This window comes from Blennius ocellaris, assembly GCF_963422515.1.
Source record: "Blennius ocellaris genome assembly, chromosome: 6".
Taxonomy (NCBI): domain Eukaryota; kingdom Metazoa; phylum Chordata; class Actinopteri; order Blenniiformes; family Blenniidae; genus Blennius; species Blennius ocellaris.
In genome coordinates, this window is record NC_137655.1 from 24,669,004 (window position 1) to 24,691,207 (window position 22,204).

The window sequence follows — 22,204 nt, forward strand, 5'->3', positions numbered from 1 at the left end:
GCCAGACGACCAGCCACACATGCAGGGCTGCCGCACCTCCAGGACCTGAGTCTGAGCCGGATCAAAAGCTCTGAGAAGTGGCCGATGCTGCCGGGTCGCCTGAAGGAGGGCGTCTGATGTTGTGTGAGCCGAAACAGCCAATGGATTGAGGAAACTGATGATGTGTCCCAGAGCATCCACGGACGGATCTGTACAACTTCCTTTTAGGTTATGGTGTGCACACTTCTAACTTATTCTTTACTTGCATGTTTATGAAACATTTCATAGGAGTCATATTCGTTTCATCTTTTACTACTGAAAGCTAAGGTTCCCCAGTCATCCCACCACAATGAACTGACGATAATCACTACTTTGGTTGTAAGTACGGGATTATTCTGGTTCATTACTTTAAAAAACTTGCTATGTCGCACAGAAAAAAATGAAATGCATGAACGAGCATGACAGAGGAAGCAAGCTATTTTCAGCACTGTCATTTTAACAACTGAGTATCAACAATTCCACAGAAAAAGCAGCTATGATGAAGGAGAGGAAGACTCATTGTGTTTCAGCGATGAGGACATTGAGTGGCTTCAGAGAGTTTGTTGACGGAACCAACTTAAGATGAGCGCAGAACATTTTAAGGGAATACAAAGGGCTCAAGGAGGTTTGACTGCACTGAATCATCCATTTCTCTTTCTCATGACGTTGACATTCCTCTGGACAAAGACTGATGCATTCTTTTTGAACAATCAGCAAGCTTTAATCTGCGTAAACCCAACAACTAACAACTAACAACACCTGTCTGCCGCAGGCCACAATAAACCCCCATGCAAATATCGATTAGTTTACTGTTGACCGTGTTGGAGTGTACTCACACTTGCCAGGCTTCATTCAGTCAGAACAAACACTGGTGCAGTAGCGCTGTTGGCACCATCTATTTTTAGAAATGTGAATGTTGACATCTGAGTCCAACAATCACATCGGTGCTCTGGTGGGACTTGTGTTACGTTTTGACTCGTCCCCGAACACGTTGTGTCAGGACTGCCGTCTCTTTGCAGAACGTCTTTGTTGTCAGGACTGCTGGGTGTTCTGCCACCATCTTAACTCTCTTGTACATTTCACAGGCTGTTGGCGAGCATTTAGATTATCATTTGACAATGGTAATTAGAATGTCAATATCCCTGAGCATCAGGTTTTCTTCACACAATAGGAATACGATGCCCTTATATTATTTTAGGCAGTTAAAACTTTGTGTTGTTAAAAAAAAAAAAATGAATACAATCTTTTGGTTACTTAAAGGAGTCATCAGCCATTGTATGTGATCTCATCAAAATGTGCTTATTGGTGTTGGACCTCAGTTGAAACTTGCCTGAAAATCTGGAGAAGGAACATTTTTCTACCTCGTTTTTCTTATTTGGGCTCCTTGTTCAAACTGGAATTGCCCAGATGGGCTTGTGCCTAAAAACAGGAGATTTTGATTGTGCTGCTTGACGTTGTGCTCCCGCCCTGAACACCACTTCAAATCAAGGTCTTCGCCTGCTGTGGGGCCGCCATCACTGACGATTGCTCCCAACATCCACACCAGACAAAATCTCACGTTTACTCTCATGACAGGAAGTTGTGGTACGAAAAAGGGTCAGAGGTCTGTGTGTGTCGTTTTTTCCTAATGAATTTTAAGAATTGATTTAAATACAATTTAAGGGAGACTGGATGTGTGCAGGGATCACGAAATGCCAAAACGTTTTACTGGACACTGGTCCAGTATTCATGCAGTTCATACTGGACCCAAGCACATTTTACTGGATCGAAGTAAACATTGATGACATTTAGTTTTTTATATGAGGCAGTAATAAACTTCTCTACAGTAAAGTATGAGATGTATGAATGTTTGCATGTCAAAAGACAACTTGAGGTCAGTAGAAGGTGAGAAAAGGAAGCAGGACAAAGTATTTTAGTTAAATTTAGACAATGTGAGGGTCTGAGTGACGTCATGGTCTCTAATAAACTAGTTCTATAAACCATGTGGACAATGTGAGGGTCTGAGTGACGTCATGGTCTCTAATAAACTAGTTCTATAAACCATGTGGACAATGTGGGTCTCTAATAAGCTAGTTCTATAAACCATGTGGACAATGTGGGTCTCTAATAAGCTAGTTCTATAAACCATGTGGACAATGTGAGGGTCTGAGTGACGTCGTGGTCTCTAATAAACTAGTTCTATGTTTAAAACCTCACAATCACTTTATGAATTCCTGAGAAATTCTTCATCAAGCAGCACAAACAGAGTTTCCTCACTAACACACAATGACTGGGACTATTTCCAGGGAGTTTAGCGTGGAGGAGGACGCAGCTTCACGGAGGAGTGAATCTCCTGCTACAGCCTGGGGGCGCTGCTGCTCATTGTTCTGATGTCAGAGCTTCTCCTCCGTCAGCTGGAGTTTTAAAACGGTGACGTCTGGCTCCAGAGCAGCGCCTCGCTGTACAACGGCTTTACTAACATCATGTTTCTGAGGCTTTGTGCTGTTTTGAGCCTGAAATACGTCCAAACAGCAACATGTGGTCATGAACAGTAGGATAACACAGTGCTACTTCCCTAGCCTGCCAGCTGGCTGCAAACTGTGGACTGGATTTCCTGACTCGTTCCTCCAGGTCTCATTGAGACCCGCCTCCCTCCAGGAAATCCAGTCCACAGTTTGCCGCCAGCAGAGCAGCAGAGCAACACTTTCAGCAACAGTGAAGCAGACGAGGCTTCATGGATCTAAAACCTCAAAACATCGCAAAAACCCAAGAGCCTGTTTGGGCAAGGAGGGTAGATGGTTCAGTTGCCAGAGCGAAGCTTTTACGAGCCCAAGACGTTCAGACAAGCCTTAACGTCCAGCCCGAGTGATAAATGAAGAATTCAGACATGAGGCCGGTTTTAAGAGGACATTAACTGGACCAAGGGCTTTTTTATCAGTAATGACCGACTGTCCCACCTTCTTTACGATCACTGTGTGTGAGAACACCATGTGATCAGTCCTTTATCTTATCCGATTATAAGTGAAAACTGATAAAGAAGCTGTTCAGGGGCATTTTTATTCATGATGCAATATAAAGTTGTTTTACAATAATGTGAAAAACAAGTGTGCATAGCAGAGATGTGCAAATCACCATCAACCCTTTGTGACACTTCAAATTAAAATCAAATCTATTTTCAATGAAGCATCATTCATCTTCAAAGAGAAACACTTTAGGAATTAAATTGAAATGGCTCAAACTTTCTTACCTTACATACTGGAAGGCTCTTGTTTGGGAACCGGTTCCATAAACCTTCAAGAGAAACAGGAAATGTATTATCCTTCCTGCATGGTAAACGTGGAGGCACTACAAAATGTCAAGGTCAAGGTGAATTTGTGTTATCATGTTTAAAACAGTAGCTTTATACTCAGCATTCATGACAGAGGGGTGCTTGGAGTGAAGGCATGGCTTAAAAACAAGCTCTCAGCAGCCGAGACCCCTGTTTATCATTCCCCGGTGTCTTCTGCATGTCCAATACAAATACTGACGAATTGTCAAATACCTGAAATACTGCTTTATACAATATATACAATAATAAATGCACTTTTGTTTGGTTTGGCTACACTACAATGCCCAATAGGATATTCTCTCATATGAGTACTTTGACTCATTGTTTCTCAGTCCGACCTGATCAAAGATTATTGAGCTTGATGATGGTTACCTGCAGGTGAGGTTCAGTTTAGTCTTGGTCATTTTCTTACATAGGCTGCTTTTGGTTTCGACTGCTGAAAGGTTTTTTTCCCTCAGCTCTATCCACTTTGTTCTACACGTTATCATTTTAATAAATCTCCTGAATCATTATGTATAAGCACCAAATGTTGCAGTACCACCGGGAGCGGTGGGAAAGATTAAAAGGGAATAAGAGAAATGGTGGAAGAGGAGGAGGAAACTACTACTGTTATTCCCCTGGGGCGTTTAACAAGCTCAGGAGCATCTCCACCTGCAATTACTGATTCAAATTGCATGTCGTTCTTCCTTTGCTTTCTTTCCACTACATCTTGTTTATAATGTCTTTGACCTGCACTAAATTAACAGGTTCATCTATCCTGGTCTCTTCTCTTGTTCCTATCCCCCAACAGGCCGAGTTAGATGATAGTCTCATATTAACTACATTTCATTGAAGATTTGAGTGCCTTGGTGCTTTATAAAAATGGATACGAGAGAAACAAGCCTTTAAATGCTTGAAGATGCTCCACAAAGGCATCAAGTCTCATCAAGCATCATCTGAGTGCATTCCACCAGCAAAACACTCAGTGAACAACTTCATGGCGAGTTTTGTCTCAAGTACCTCAAAAAGCCATCATTGAATACTCAAAGTAAAATGCTTCGCATGCTTACAGTGAGAGGTTCTCCTTGTAGTGCCTGGAGGATGAAGTTGCTGACAACACGGCCGTCATTCATGTGCATCCGTGAGCCAAACGTGTTGAAGATCCTCGCCACTCTCACTTCCACGCCCTCCTGGAAGCAGGGCAAAGAGCAGGTGAGTCACTCCGGGGTTAATGAGCGTGGTTGCTGTGGCTTCACACGTTGATGGAAGAGATGCTTTTAAGGTGCTGCCGTGTATGTGGAAAAACGACAAAGACTCAGAAGACAACAGACTCGGTGCCACAAGGCAGAGGTTGAGCCTAATGGGTGTCAAAAGCAGTGAAGCAACAAACAAAACCCAAGTAGAAGAAGTGCTGTTTCAAGGGTGCTTTCGCCCACATGCCATAATCATTTGCAAAGGAGTTCACCAGAGAGCCATCGTTAGTGTTTGCTTGAAGACAGAGAGGATGTGGCTCAGCAGAGCACATGGTTCCACCCGGGTAGAAAACAGAGGCCGTGGCTTTGGGCTCCGTCATGGTGGGCGTGATGAGGAGGGTGTGTGCAAAATAGAATTCAAAAAGGTAGGAGACACTTTGTTCTGTGTGCCGGGGATATAAACTCTCAGGCGGAATCGAAGGTGAAGGATATTGTGCAGCAGGGTGACCGTTTCTGATGGGCGACCTCAAATCTTTCATCGATAGGTGAATGAGGATGCAAGGAAAAGAAGCAACGTGGGATATGACGAGAGCCTGCGTCAGCCAGACCTCATGTGCTTTTGTTGATCTAAGCGGCCTTATATATTGAGAACACAGATATTCATCTAGTGAAGAATGCATTTTCTTAGAACTGTGCAATTTTATCTTCATTTCTGGGAAAGCGGCCAAACACGCCAGTAATCTGCATTTAAACATTATAACTATTGTCCACTGTTAAACGTGTTGGTTTTAAGTCTGATGATGTGACATGTGCTGCGAAATTCTTGGTCAGGTAAAACATCTTGACCTCAATGTGCTTCTTTCTCCTGATTAAATTATAAATAAATGAAATATAGCACTGTTAAGTTTCATGCTTGAACCATTTCTTACACGTGGATGCTCTGCCGGCACCAATCTTTCCAGATGCTTCCATGGGCTTTTCATGATTGTTGTAAGGAAAACATGCATGTGCGTGCCATTTCAGAAATGCATACATGCTCACTTTGCACCAGATTCTGCCTTTCTTTGATTTGTAGGCTTCCCTATAATAGCTCAAGACAAATTATAGCAATTTGTCATTGGTGTTAACTCTGGCCTACTTTACAGACCACTTGCCTGTTGCTCTATGGCTGAATAGTAACTAGTCTACGCCGTGTCAGCAGTAATTCTGTCACGTGCTGCTTTGCCTGGAAACCATTTCATGCATAAACAAGCTGATGTTGAGGGCATCTGTTTACCCAATTATCATTCTGAATCAGAATTAGCATCAGTGAGGTACAGGCAAAATTGGCAGTATCCTGCTGCTCAAATGAACGCCTTCACTTCCTCTTGTCAGCAAAGAGGAAAGGAGGCCACCTCCATGATGGATAGTAAATTACAGATATCAACTTCTCTTCCTTTTTTTAAATCCGTGGCCTTTTTAAGTCAGCCTCATGCATCATTACATACTATTTCTAGTCCTATAGACCCACTTTTTGTCATAAAACATGAATAAAAACATGAAAATTATGTAGATTGTTCTCCAGAAAAAAGTGGAACATGAAATTCAATAGATACGACCCGCAAATATATTCAGTACGGTAAAGAACAAGGACACAACGGGGACAGCATGATGAAGGGGTCCAGCAAGACGAGCATGTCCACAGACATCAGATATAAATGACAGTCTGTGGTAATCTACAGACCTTTGTGTTTAGCTGAGGCTTAGATATTTTAATGTATCCGTACATCCCTTGTGCCTCTCATGCTACTTATTAGGAATACATTGGAGAACAGCCTCATTTCATTTGGTCATTTTCATCCTGCATGTCGTGTACCTACACATAGATTAATTAAACTAAATTAATGACTGAGCAGCATTGCCATGTAAGAAAAAGAAAATAGAGCTTAACAGCAAGCGGCAACTTAAGAACTTTCTATACTGCTGCCAAATTAGACAGCAAACACATTTATTTATTGTGTTTTCTGCAGTTCAGTAGGAGACTAAGCCGGTAAAGTGGTGAGTGTTTTCTGGTTAAGGAACCTTGCCTTTTGCACAAAGTTGCTTTATTGACAACACCTGCTGTCTTTCTATGACTCGCCCATATTTCATCCATATGTCATTTCCCATTGCAGCTCATTATGTGTTCAGGGTCTACCTGCGGCCACGAGGACGGATTAGCCTGTCACTCAAAACGCAGCATGTTTCACTTTCAGTTATGAATAACCTTTGTAAAGCTCAAGAGTGAAACCTACTGATATGAGGAGATATTTCAAAGGCTTAAGATGCAACCCTAATTTCAAAGTCTAAGGGCAATTGAACAGGCTGTGACTGTTTGCCATAACAGGTGAACCCTGTGTTTGGCACTGATGGCTAAACATGGCCGGAGTGCTGCAGTGGACACGTCGCTAAAATGACCCTGCGGGCTCCGGTAAGCACAACGGTGAACCACAACACACATCTACATTGTACTTAACTGTACTGAGGGTTTCTATTCCTCAACATCTGGATTTGAATATAGAATGAGACAGAAGATATTCCTCTCCATCCCTGCTCACAAGGAAAATATCAAATATATTTTGATGTTTGTCTTTTGACTTTCCTTCACTGTCCCAGAACATTTGGCATTTCTTTGACCGCTGAAGCGTCTGGTGGAGGACAACAACATGTTTAACTCCATTCAGAGAGGAAATGTGCAGACTAAATACAGGAGAATCTTCATACTCCAAATCAAAGTATAATGGAATTATATCTACATAAACAGCAACCACTAGTCACAATGCCATTTTCTCTGAATACTCACATTTGTGTGACACTTTAACATATAAAACAATAGATCAGTGTCAGTAACAAGAGTCTTAAACCTGAAAATAAACAAGTTATTGGCAAGTTTTTTGTTTCCACAAAGCACATTAGAATATGCCACACTGACGTGTTTTACACATATTATACTGTTAAGCTGTGATCGTAGCCCTACTATTAGAACAAGACCAAGGTTAAGTATAGGACCTGAGTATATTGTGGGACAAAAGGCTGGCGTAAAGCCTGCATGCTCCTTTTTGGAAGCCAGAAGAACAAGAAGGAAGTTGGGCTGTGACGTCAGCCAGCTGCCCCAAATGTATTTTGTTCGGCAGGACAGTTCATACTCCCGAGGAGAAGCTGTTGAACTTGCAGGCCACGCCCCCTCACCGCAGGCCACGCCCCCTCACAGCAGGCCACGCGTCTGTGAAGCGGCATTTTAACTTTTCCACTGCACAGCTAATTTCTCGCATCTAATGTTCTCAGAAATAAAATGAAACAATTATAATTTAAGAGGATTGCGTGTATTTGAGAGATCATTTCCATGCCTTGAACACGTCTCCTCACCTTGCTGCCTCAGGAGAGTCAGGTCCATCACCGCCCACCCCGTTTGACCTGTTGTCCCACACCAGCAGGCTGACAAACAGTTTTTTCCCCTGGGAGATCAACATGGACACACACACAGATAGACTGCCATGACGACCCCCCCAATTTTCGTTGTACTCCCCTGTGCTATGACAAATAAAGCTGATTCTGATTAAATGTGATGTGTTGCACGTGCTTGAGGCATCTACTTCTACTTTAAGAAGAAGCCAGTGTGACGGCGATCTACCAAACCACAGCACCTACAGCCCACAGCACCTTCATGTTGCCGTCAGCCTAAAGATCCTCCTGACAAACCCAGACGTCCACTGAACAGACGTAGCCTTAACAGCTCAGCTTTCAAGCCATCAAAAGAGCCATGCAACCACGACGATCAATCTGAATGGCGCAGGTTGAGCATTTGATTCACTCAAGCAGGACTCCACAACTGTTGAGCTCAGAAAATCAGCAGGTGTGACACACAGGCCAAGTCTGCTCTGTGTCGATCCAACATTCAGGCTCAACGGCCACTTTTGCCATTTCATGTCTTCATTTTCAGACGACACCCAGAAGGGACAAATGCTGAGTCTTGTGTTGTCATTTTAGTGTGTAGATAGGTTGAAAAGAAGAAGTCAGTATGAGGATGGACATGATGAGGAGAACCAGGAGCCGTCCTGTCGGTATGTACTGGCATGAAACCTTGTGCTTTTGTCCGGCTTTGCCTATATTCTTTGTTTAATAGCTTCTTGTCATGTGGCATTTAGAAGTTATTTTTTCCCCTATAATGTTTCTTTTCCGAGTTAGAGGCAGTTGTGTAACACTTTCGAAACGTCTAACTTTTAAATGTTAATGAATTTCGATTACATGACTCGGCAACAGATGTAAAGTTTGATATTCTCTTCCACGCACACGAGCGATTGACAGTTTGACTCTGAAAGCCACCAATTTCTAAGAATTCTCTGTGCAAGTGTGAAAAAGATAATGAGCTCCTGAGGAGGAGCAGGAGACGAGGCAGATAAATAAATATCACCTGCCTGAAGGAAAGGCAAGAGAAGTCACTCATATCTGCTCATCAAAGGCTCCTGTCAATCAAGTCAAAATCAAAGAGCCTTAAGAAATGAAACTGTGAAGAGCTTTGCTGAAGGTTTCCAGACTCAATACAACATTTGTTTACATGATACCAGATTTACCTCTGAAACACACCTGTAATACAGAAACTCCTGATGCAATTGTGAGAAAGGTTACACAATAATATACTTGTACTGTGATTATTTAAAATGTTAGGGCATGACGTTATGCAGCAAAATGCAGACATACGCACATCCATATACAGAAACATGTCACTGAATTCATATCGTTATATAACAGGACCAATTATAGATATAACAAAGGGGCGAAAAGAGAGAACTGATTATATGACGATCACTCTACCTTGGCTGAAAGAAATGTATAGAAATAAAAAACACGAGTTCAGAGAGACGAGGAGGGAGAGTGTCGTCATGTTGGGGAGAAAAATGAAAACGCAAAAATAGATTGTGGTAAATCAACAGGAATCTGTCTCAGATTGGCATGGTGATAAGGTGCAGTGCAGAGTTATTTCTGCGCGTCATTGAAACTGTCATGCTTCTTTTTTGCTTCCATTTCCACACTACTTAGAAGGATAATGTTTCCATTACAACCAATTTATTTTCAGTCATGTTGGCTAATACCTCTTCTTTTTACCTTTTCGTTTTGTATACTTCCTCAGAAGGCCGGCTCTAAAACCAGTGCCTGGAAGCATCAGAGACAATCTGCTGCTGAAAGAACCAGGAGCCAGAACTCCCACCTGGAACACCATGAAAGAAGAAGCACCAGCAGAGCAGACGGCTGCTGGCCCACCAGAGGCTGCACTGCACTGCATCGTACAATACTTTAGGCCATTCTAATGCATTGATTGTATCAAATCAATGTTAACAATTTAAAGTTGGCTTGTTGACGAGTGACACCGAGTTTAAAAGTTATGGAATGGACTGAAGTGGTGTGTTTGGTAATGCACCAATAATCATTTGATGTTGGGCAACATCACAAAGCTTGATCTAATCCTAGGGCGGCTCCATTATGGAAACAAAATCATGGTTGTGATGATTTAGTGCAATATTGAAATCACGATTACACAATTATGTCTTTGAATTTAGAACGGCATTCATTGAACATGTTTAAAAAAAGACTTCTGTTAAATATATAAAAATATCTTGTAATGTAGGAGTAAAAAATAAGCTGCTGTACTGCACTCAATGTTTTGAAAACAAGAAATAAACCACTTCAGATGCTAATATAAACTACAGTAATGCATCATGTTGCTTTACATGACATGTTGGTACTTTGGCCTGTGAGAAACACGCGTCTCCAAAACCTTCACAAGCTGAGAAAAACACGTTTTCTACTTCATGGCAGTGCTTTAGCTGCTGCATGGAGGGTTTCTCTCTTGCTGGACTTCTTACAAACTGTTCCACCATCACATATACAAAGTTATTTACGTTAAGTACTGAGAAAGTTGAGCCTCCAGGGTTTTAATGCTCGTAGCCACCGTTAGCATGACTTAGATTTAAAATGACACGTGACCTAAACCAGTGGTGTAACACGCCATTATTATCATCGTCAGTATAGTTAGTGTACGGCAGGTATGGCAACAGCCAGCACACGCAGGAAACCATACATTCAGGACGTTTGGTGGAATTTAAAAGTAGCAGCGTAGCGCGATGTAGCTCACGTCTACGAGCTGCAGAGCAGTTAAATTGTCATTTCCTGTCTTTGGAGGGAGCCTCACAGTGGAGGGAGCCTCACAGTGGAGGCTACCTCACAGTGGAGGGAGCCTCACAGTGGAGAGAGCCTCACAGTGGAGAGAGCCTCACAGTGGAGGCTGCACCGGAAAGCACCACACAGTCGTTCTTCCTCCATTCTATGGATTTTGAGATCGTCTGGAGCCAAAATCATAATCACGATTAAAATTTGACAAATTGAGCAGCCATGTCTAATCATTCCTGTTTTTTTTTCCTGATCTACGATTTGTTGATTCATTCATTGCTTCATCCAGGTGGCCACAGTTTCCAGTCTTTGAAAGGATTTATGAAGTACTGAGAAACTTTCATACTTCTCCAATTAGAACGTTTTGACAACACGTGAATTCACTCAGCACAAACACATCATTACTTCATGTTCAAATTACGAGTGACAAATCACTGGGTCAAAACCAAATGTCAGAGGTTTTTCATTCTGAGTCTGGTCCTTGGGTTTGAGAGTAGCATGGATTGAACTGTACAGCTGCAGACTGAGGTTTGGGCTGAGGAGTGACAGTCGATTCACCCACTGCGGCGCACTTCAGTACAACAATGTGTTTCTTAAAGAAGCAAACCAAGGACCGACGCTTCATTTTAGGAACATTTAAAGTGACTTTAGGACCTTCTTTTGCTTCAGATGAGCCCTAACTCTTCACGTCATAGTTTCAACCAGATGCTGGATTCATACCACATACATTTTTATTCGTATTGGCATGAGAGCATCACACAGTTGACACAGAACATCCATGATGGAAATATCACTTTCAACTATACCCCAAAGGTACTTTATTACTGGGTTGAAATCAGGTTACTCTGAGGGGCAATTTAAACCGTACAAAGAAGCCGCTAGAGACGATTTGAGCTTTGTGGCATGTGATCCTGCTGAGAGAAGTCACTGGAAGGTCGTCTGGGACAGAAACACCGCTCACAATATAAACAATGCTCTAATGATCCGAAAGGCTCAAAGTGTCACAATGAACTATTGATATGGGACAGAATGGAGTCACATTCCATGTTGTTTACACTCAATGTATTTCAGTGTTGGTGAGCCTGTGTGAACGGTTTCCTCAGGGTTCCTGTTCTGAACCGACATCTGGTCTGGTCTGCTCACACCTTGGCTACAATACCTGGATTCTTCTTCTTTAAAAAAAAAATGAAGGTTACTTTTTTATTTCCAACATCAGAAACCGATAAGGCTATTCGCCCCTGCCTCAGACTATTCTCTGTGAAACTGTTGGGCAGCTTGTAGAACACTGAGCCCAGACGTACGACTGCAACAGCAGCGCTCTGTGATCCACTCACCGCACCACACCTGACCACACAGTTCATGTCACAATCAAAGACAGTGCAACAAGTGCCCCTTTCTTGCCAACTGCAGTGAATAGTCTTGTCAGTATAGAGACGGGAAGCGAAAATAATCTTTTGTCACTGCGACTTTATTAAGTTGTATAAGTTACAGTCCTATTTCTTCTCTGGGAAAAAAAAACTACTGTTCCGCTAAGGCCACTTGAAAAGATGAAAACTTAACTAATGGAGACATTTTTACAGCTGAATTCAAATATTTCAGGAGTATTCACACCTATAATTAACCAACTATCATGAAGAAAGCCATGCATTTCCACCAACATGTGCAACACATTTAGAACAACAATACCTGTTTCATGTAGGCGTAGCACATGGTCTCTGCAACGCGCTTCCCCTCGTCGTAACACGCCCGAGGACCGATGGGGTTGACGTGACCCCAGTACTCCTCATTTTGGGGGTGAACTTCTGGGTCTGAAACAAAGAACGGCTTTGTTTACGTGCTCAGCAGATGAAACGCCTCAAGATGAAACACACCGGAGAAGCTTCTGATAGTCTGCTGATATTCGTTTCTGACTCAATTATTTCTGTCTGATTAGGCCCCGTTGTATAAAGAGAAGATTCTGAGCGGTGACAAATGCTGCTCGAGTCATAAACATTACAACGGCCACCGTGTGAAACAGGCATCGGGGGAAATTGGCAGATGTGGCATTTCTGTGGATTGTGGGATTTGCTGCGGCAGCACCCCAAAACCTGCATCCACTTCTTGCATGGCATAAGATAAGATAAGATAAGATAAGATCGCCACTTCTTGCATGGCATGCAGAGAACATTGAGGCATTTATTAAAGATGTTGAGAAAGTTTGCCAGTGTCCAAGCATTTCACAGTTCAGCTATTCAAATGATGCTCGACAGAGTGGCACAAACCGTCCTTACCTCCATAAACCTCAGAAGTAGAAGCCAACAGAAGTCTTGCACCGACACGTTTGGCCAAACCTGCAACACCCAACCAAACACTAAGAAATCCACTTTGCTATAATGAAAGAAACTCTCAACACTGACATCGAGCAGAAATGCGTGTTTGTGCAAAAGCAAGATAACATTAAATGGAGCGCCGCCAACACAACACAATCTATTAAAAAAATTGTTTGTGATAACGACACATGGCGTTAGAAAATCTGCTGGTGCTTTTGTGGCGATGCTTTCAATCTCCTCAGATCTATAATAAACATTTGTTCCAGACCGATGCACTATCTGCACATGGTCACGGCATCAGGTCTTTTGGGATTGATTTGCAGAAGCAAGTACATGTTTTCCGACCGATAACCATGAGTTTGCCAACAATGGGCTGTATTATTCTTTTGTAAACACGACGGGACCTCAGTGGAAAGAGCAGCATATTGTTAATGGGAGAAACCAGCAGCAGTGGAGGGGAGAGGATATAAGCTGCAGGCGCTTCATGAACAGCAATCCAATACCTGGATTTGATAGATTTAATAGAATTTAAACACTTACTTTGCATGTAAAGGCTTAATAAACACCGAGCGGGAAGCAAGAGGAGGTTTCTCTCACTAACACACAGAATTACAGGAACGCTTGAGTTTCATTTTAAGTGTAATACATTTTGCAGGACTCAAGCAGCAAGCAGATGGTTGAAGGTTGAGAATTTAATGACAACACTACATTAACACAACTTTAAAAAACTGTTGGACTGTGTGATATGGAATCAATAACAGATTGTGATTATTTTCAGTTCTGTGTTCAAAAGCAGAAATGTGAAAAGGAAGACAGACTTGGAATTTGAAGACAGCAACACAAAGAAGGCAGGACAGAGCCAATAGAAAGCAGAAAAACTAGTTGTATAAAAAATTAATCAGGGGCATCTACTGTACATCTCGCATCCAATTAATTTCATTGCCTATAAAAACAACGTTTTAGAGACGACGGCATTTAAAACAATTTGGGGGACGTTCAATAATTTGTTGAAAACTTGTGGAACAGTTTTTGAAAAGGCTTCCAAAAACACAGTTCCAAAAGTTTTGAGGATTGTACTATTTATTTTACATCGACCCGTTCAGGTTTTGGCTGTATTAAGTGAAGAATTAACCTCATGTGAACACACTTATGCCAACAACTTCACAGTGAGCTTTACTTATTCATTAAATAAAGTGTCTTATGTTTGGTATTTGAGAAGCTGTTTACGTTATTCCGGATCAGTGAAAAGTGCAGATCACAGCATCGTATTTGAATTCCAAATTGTCCCAATGAAAAGAGGAAAGGAGAAAAAAATGATTCGAGTGTTTGATCAATCGGAAGATTAGGGCCGGGATAAACGCAAGTATATACTTGTTTTGCTAAACACAAGATAAAAAAAGAGCAGCACACATGCAGATACTCACCGAGCATGTTCAGCGTTCCAATGGTGTTGGTTTTGAGAGTTTTGATGGGATTGTACATGTAGTTGGGAGGAGAAGCTGGAGATGCCAGGTGATAGATCTGGTCCACTGCCGAGAGCAACACAAACATCGTCACACCTGAATGCTCACGGTATGGCTTGTACCAGTCAGTGCCTGCCCCCCTCATTATCCCACCAACACTCCAGAACTCCACCTGCAGACCAGACTTGTTTATGGAACGAGGTCTAATTAACTCTCTGGATACCAGGACGGTTTCACTGGTCTCATGATTCGACTCTGATTACCTCGTCAACGATTCCATTCCACGGTGCAGAACTACGTGTTGAATGCTGAATGTTCTCAGAGCTCACGTTCCTCACTCATGAATACAAGAAGTCATAACTATGAACTCGCTTTTTAATTACAGATTTCATTTTAGGCTTTTCACGTCCTGGCTGCCTTCTATATCTGAATATTCATATATATATATATATCATTTATTTACTGTCACTTTTTACTCTGGTCACCTTGAGTGTTGTAAAAAGGGCTTTATAAAAATGTTCGAAAATAATGATTGATTGACCTACGCCAGAAGACTGACGGCATGTAGACTGAGCTGCTCTCATGTTTCCACCCTTCATCAGGTGCATCACTGTATTCTGTCCATGTTGTGGTGCAGAGTAGAAGACCGGGTTCACTTAGCCCACAGGACAGTACTTCGCTTTAAATGCAGTTAGGAATGCAGATGGGAGTTTTTACAAAATGAGAGCACGTCTGCACTGTGACACAATGCTCTTTTTCTCAACCATTGTGCAGCTGGAGGGATTCACTGTTCTCCACAGTGAACTATTGCTCCAATGTGCTGCCAGTGTAAAGTCTAAACTCCTGGCAGGACCTGGATATCTTCAGGTGGGATCAAGTTGTCCTGCAGGCTGAACTAGGAAGCAATACAAGAGGTGCACCGTCTCAGGGATAAAGAGGGACAAACGGAGGGATCGTTATTTCCAAATGAGGCCAGTTGGTGGTGCAGAGGAACACAAGTGAAGGAAGACGGAATATTTATCAAGCCGAGTGTCTTCACATTGCAATGGGAAGACAGAAGAGCCCCAACCGTTCCAATCTGCCCCTCACAACAACTCGGGTGAAGGAGCAGCTCCCCAACATCAAGGCAGGGAACATTAACCGGGGCTCTTGTCGACCTACGTGGACCAGCTGGATGGAGACCTTGGTGATTCTTAAAACCTCGATAGCCTCACATCAGTGGTGCTCCTCACCCATCCAAATCCCCCAGGCAGTTTCTGTCCATCTGCAGCAAGTTCAAGTCCAATCCTGCATGCTCCATCATTTGCCAGCTAAAGCTCACAAGATGGAAGTAGGTGGTATTTATCAGGCTCTGTGGAGAACTTGGTAATGACACACACCTCCAGCTCCCCTACTGGCCGTGAGGTTTTCAAGACGCCGTCATTGATGTGCCAAACCAAATTCTCTGCCGCCAGCGTGACGATCGTCTTTTGTGTCATTTAGCTCAGGCCTCTGACACAGTCTGCACTGCAGAGCTGGACTTTGGTCTCCCGTTGTGGGTCCTTCACTCAACACGGTTTTAGGCAGCGAGCCGTCCAGCCGTCATTTGGATGGTCAATTTTTGGAAAAGGTGACTGAAAAAATAGCAGACGCGTTGCTAAAAGCCTCTAAAATGTGTGAATAATGGCCATCACTATTTGTCACCATCTAATTTTGCATAATTCACCTATTTTCAGCTAAATATAGTGAATTATTGGCAAGGGAACACAACCACAACTGACAGCTGGTTCTATGTTACGCCATGCAATGCACAACGTGATTGGTCAGTTGACATCATGTGGTCTGCACCTTTTGAAAGACGTCTTCTGATTGGTTCCTAATTCTGACTCATCCTGGTACGTTCAAGTGCTAAAGCAGAGACGAGGATTTTCCTTTCCAAGGTGCCGAGGAATTAAGGTAGTATTAATTATATGGACCTATGATTTATCTAATGTTTCACATCCAAAATAAAATGAGAAAAGGAAGATGAAATTGCACTTAATGTTGTCCTTGAACTAAAAAGTGGTCGACACCCGGGCTTTGGAGCGAGATCCCTGCTCTGAGGAAAAGGGATTTATATATATATATATATATATATATATATATACACCCATTATTTGTGATACTACCCAGGTTGTACTGTATTGTGATGAGCACTCTGGTGGTTCTGAACCAGTTGCAGTCAATCACCTTCAATGTAGAGTGGCTCCACCACATCATGATTGATGAGCTCAAAGTTTTCATGACCAATCCAGTGCTCCACGTTCCTTTTCCTCCCTGTGAAGAAGTTGTCCACCACAGTCACCTCGTGGCCGTCCATCATCAGTTTGTCAGTGAGGTGGGAACCCACAAAGCCAGCGCCTCCAGTGATCTGGAGAGGGAACACACGTCTCGCGTTAAGAAACATCAACCTACCTCGACAATGAAGACAAGACATTTCAATGAACTGGCTTCTTCTCAGATCAATTAGGAAGTGAAGGAGAACACCAAGCGATGCACAGTGATTGTCAACCAGTAGGAGGCAATAAAGAGTCCAGTGGACTCCTCTGTCCATCTGGTCTTTCACGACTTCCTCAATACCATAAAAATATGCATCACTTAAAACAAACGCCTATAATTCACAAAGAAGATTAAAGCTGCTACTGTGTGAAACTGTATTGCATCGGTCTCCTTGACACTTCAGTGAGTGTCGGCCTCCGCTGCACGAGGACGGGCTAACGGAAGGTTACGTCCAGTTTTTGGAGAGCAGAACCCGGTCCTGCATCCACGCACACCTGAGCAGCGCCACACAACACAAGAGTCCAGCTCAATACGACAAGCACTCACATTCAACACCGCTCAGTGGTTTACGTTTTTACTTTTTGCATGTCTTCTTCTGATGAAGATGATTTTTCAGGAGCTGAGAAACGTCTTGCACTACTCTGACGATTGGTTCACTGCTCCTCAAAGAGGGTTTCTCCCTGCTGCGCCTCGCTCTGGGTTCTCTTGGTACATCAGAACATTCTCAAGGTGCTTCACAATCCAAGAATAATAAATCAACCCAAAACTAAATCCTGCATGATGCTTCGTTTGACCTCATATTTGTGTGGGGGAATTCCTCACCTGCCAGGCCTTTCTTTACAGTGGGTACAAACATGTGATATATATCGTCACGTCATATCTTTTTGCAAAGGTGCTGCTCCAAATCGTCACGTCTCAAAATAGACAATGAACCATTTAATGTTCAGGGTGTTTGTGCTGTGATATTAGCGACGCTTTTCATCTGCTGCTGTGTCCATGAAGACTTCCTGTACAGTGTTTCACTGTTTAACTTCCAAATATGGATCCATGGCGCGCACACACACACACACACACACACACACACACACACACACACACACACACACACACACACACACACACACACACACACACACACACACACACACACACACACACACACACACACACACACACACACACACACACACACACACACACACACACACACACACACACCTTTCTGCCGGCCTCCTTTGTTTTCTTTATTTCTTTTTTTTTTTACACTTTGGGGTAAATTCTCCTTTTTATTCATGTGTTGCAGCCTCCGGCCAAATCAGCCATGATGTGTCTTCGCAAGGATGGAGGAACATACACATTTTGGCAAGGTTTTTTAAACACCGCTGAAAAGACGATAAGAAATGAACCAAATCCCTGCTGAATTTCTCGGTACAAGTTAACAGCAATTCAGGGTGAATTCCAACTTTCTTCAATGCATCTTGTATAGTGTCCCGAAGCTTGTCACAAACTTTGTCCACATATGATCGCAGGTCAAATGTAAAATTAAACAATGAGCAATACTACTACTCCTCACCATCAGCTACATAATGAGTTTGATCACTTGTCTAGATCAGTGATTCCCAACCGGGGGTACACGGACCCCTAGGGGTACGCGAGGGTATTGCAGGGGGTACGCAGAAAGATTATAAATTAGCCTACAGTATCCACACACACAAAAAAAAAAATTATACTATATTATATTGTATTATATCATGAATTTTAGTAAGGCCATACGTTTATTTTCCATGAGTAGCAGTTCGTCCACAGTGATTGTAACACTACAATGCACATAACATGAAAAGACTATAAAGTGGCGCGCTTTAAAAAAAAAAAAAAAAAAAAAAAAAGGTTCACGTTCTTGCCGCGGGCGCGCACGATTCGCGAAGCTAGCTAACTCTAGCTGCATACCGACTGTAAACATGGATGCATGGCTAGGCAGGAGTCAACGTCCAGCTACCGCTACTGCTACCGTCGCCTCGGACGCAGGCACAGGGGAGCCCAGTGAAAAAAGGAATTATGAAAGACTTATGAAAGACAAGCAAGCGCAAGTGTCTCATTAAAAGGTATGTTTTTACACTCACAATAATTGTTTTATTTAAATGAGCAGTTGGATAGATAGAAAGACAAAGGGTTAAATATAAGTACACATTAAGGCGAATAATCACACACGAGAGAGGGGGTACTTTTCACATGGAAACCAGCTCAAGGGGTACACTGGTCAAAAAAGGTTGCGAACCACTGGTCTAGATTACTAACAAGTGGAAGATGTAATATTTCACCTTCTGCTAACCAGCACTTTCCCCTCTGAATGAATATATTCAAACATTTAATGAACTTCCCCTGCACTGTATCTACTGAATGATATATGAATGAGCTCTGTCGAATATTGAAGCAGTATTTCCCCAGCCAGTGGAAAGCATTTCTTTTGCTGCAGAACATTTGTTTTTGACCATGGCCTCAGTTTTCATCTCCTCCATGTTTGACTGAACCAAACACAAGATTCAAGTTCAAGCTAAGCCAGATTAAGTTCAGGGTTAAAACCAGTTAAATGAGATTTTATTTTCATTCCTACAGCACGTACAGTGTATTGTGGTTGTGTTTATTCATACGTGCCAATGAGCTCATGCAGGAGCGTTGAGGGAGATCTCCACACTGTGCACATGCTCAGAGCAGGTTTTCTCCTCGCAGGCCGAGACTGAGCTTCTTCCCCCCCCCCGTGTCACTATTCTCTGCCACCAACATCTCTCACTCTCCGACTGACTGCTGAATGAAATGCAGAATCCCCACTGCTTATCTGAACCGGGGCTTGAATCCCTGTGGCATCAGGGGATGGCTTTACTTTTTTTCCACGACAGTGTCTGTGTCACAACTGTGAGTAAAGCAGAGGCTGAAACAACTGGCTGGTTGTTCTGGAACGGTTATCTCTCCGACTGGCTTGAAGCGTCGCACATTGGACAATAAAGATAGATTCCCTCCTTTAATGATGAAAAGACTGCACAATACAGAAGGCTGGGAAAAAGAAACTCCATATCGCTTTCAACAGGTGTGGCTGCTTAACAATGGGCTCTTATCTTTTTATGGGGCACTCATTTAAATACATGGTAATTGAACATTTCCATCCCGGCGTGTTGTTTATCTGTAAACATTCCGAAATGCTTACAGACACCACAAATGTGACACAAGCTCGAATCAGCGCATGTAGCAACAATCTCACTGGTCCAGACAGTTGTGTCCTTCTGTATTCTGTGGCCGACTCTCACTCACCATAAAAGATGGTCAGTTGCCACAGAAAAGACATGATCAAGCCTTCTGGTCCTGTTTGTCTTCATCCAGCAGATGATATGTTAAGCTGTTCATTCATACAACTGCCGTCAGACGAACCTTCCAGGTTCTCCTCTGCTTTGTCCATGAGGAGGGAGGCTTACAATGCCAAACTATACTTATTGCCAGTGTGGGTGTGCATTTGCATAATGTTTGTCACGTACCAAGATTCTCTTCCGATCCTTTTCTGACAGGAACTTAACTGGCGGGTATTTCTGAGAAAAACTGGGACAAAGAACACAAACAGGATTTTTATGAGTATCAGAAGTACATCAAAACACCTGAGAGTTACAATGACACCAAAAAAATGTAATTGTACATTCTATTATCGAAACACAATGTGTGGAATAAATGTGTTGGATTGAATTAGGACATTTGAATGCAGGTGGTTTCATGGGTGCAGTACAGTCATCTCACCGAACAGAAGCAGAGGTTGAAAATATTAAACTATTTCAGAAAATTACTTCTCAAATATTGCACAAAAAGGATAGATAATTAATTTTTACACTTACAGAGGTATCAAACATCCAAAGGACATAAGCATTATTAGTAGCTGCACCACAAAAAAACCAGGGTTTGAGCATATCTTCCACGTGTCATCCCAGATAGACGCCTTATAATAAATTAATTATTTGTAACATTTCAGTGACCCAGGATGACTAGTGTATTTTTATTGTATTTTTTAACACATAAAAACATGTAGTTCCTCTGAAAAGGCAGTTCTAACATTGGTTTAAAATCACGGCCGGGGAAAAAAAGAAAAAACTAGCCGGGTCCGGATGTCCGGCACATGTACATCACATCAGTTACAAAATGCACCATGAAGATGAAAAAAACACTCTGGACTAAGTTGTATTTATTTGGAAATGTAAGTCACAATTCAATCTATTAATCAAGCTACAAAATAACACAGAGGTTCAATGGGTATAGTTAATGAGGTGCTTCTCATCACATGGACCAACCAGTTGACTATGTCTGGTACTGAACTGAGCACAGAACTCCAGAACTCCAGAACCAAAGCAGAACTGAGCACAGAACTCCAGAACTGAGCACAGAACTCCAGAACTGAGCTGGGAAGTGAAACGGCGCCTCCCGGTTGCCACGCAGCCGTGCCCTCCTTCCACTGTCACTCCTCCCACAGTGACGCAACGCCTCACTGAGATGCTGAGTGGTTTGGTTCGTCCTCCAGGGATGGTGGCAGGTTGGGAGCTTCTCTTCCACCTGTGCTGTTCCATGTGCTGCCATATGGTCCCTCTGAAGACGCCTTGTAACAAGCCATATGGACTCTTAAGGTAGCATTTATAGAGATATATAGAGAGATATATAGAGAGATAGAGATAGAGATATATATAGATATATATATAGAGAGATATATAGAGAGATATATATAGAGATAGATAGAGATAGAGATATATATAGATATATATATAGAGAGATATATATAGATATAGAGATAGAGATATATATAGAGATAGAGATAGAGATATATATAGAGATAGATATAGATATAGAGATAGGGATATATATAGAATAGAGATATATATAGAGATATAGAGAGAGATATATATATAGAGATATAGAGAGATATATATATATATAGATATATATAGAATAGAGATATATATAGAGATAGATATAGAGATAGAGATAGATATAGAGATAGGGATATATATAGAATAGAGATATATATAGAGATATAGAGAGAGATATATATATAGAGATATAGAGAGATATATATATATATAGAGATATAGAGATAGAGATATATATAGAGATAGAGATATATATAGAGATAGAGATAGAGAGATAGAGATATATATAGAGATAGAGATATATATAGAGATAGAGAGATAGAGATATATATATAGAGATAGAGATATATATATATAGAGATAGAGATATATATATAGAGATAGAGATATATATAGAGAGATAGAGATATATAGAGATAGAGATAGAGAGATAGAGATATATATAGAGATAGAGATAGAGAGATAGAGATATATATAGAGATAGAGATATATATAGAGATAGATATATATATATATAGAGATAGAGATAGATATATATATATAGAGATAGAGATATATATAT

General features: G+C 41.9%; 1 protein-coding gene across 2 annotated transcripts in view; it reads right to left on the reverse strand.

The window, feature by feature from the left end:
• The window catches only part of uxs1 (UDP-glucuronate decarboxylase 1), a 70,222-nt gene that overhangs the window by 24,624 nt on the left and 23,394 nt on the right, over window positions 1-22,204 (reverse strand). For both annotated transcript variants that reach the window (XM_080497580.1, XM_080497581.1), the window contains exons 5-11: window positions 20,275-20,335; window positions 16,661-16,841; window positions 14,414-14,518; window positions 12,951-13,010; window positions 12,367-12,488; window positions 4,375-4,494; window positions 3,245-3,288 (exon numbers count right to left, since the gene is read on the reverse strand). In XM_080497580.1, the coding sequence (XP_080353706.1) occupies window positions 3,245-3,288; window positions 4,375-4,494; window positions 12,367-12,488; window positions 12,951-13,010; window positions 14,414-14,518; window positions 16,661-16,841; window positions 20,275-20,335 (693 nt within the window). The remainder of the gene's footprint in view (window positions 1-3,244; window positions 3,289-4,374; window positions 4,495-12,366; window positions 12,489-12,950; window positions 13,011-14,413; window positions 14,519-16,660; window positions 16,842-20,274; window positions 20,336-22,204) is intronic.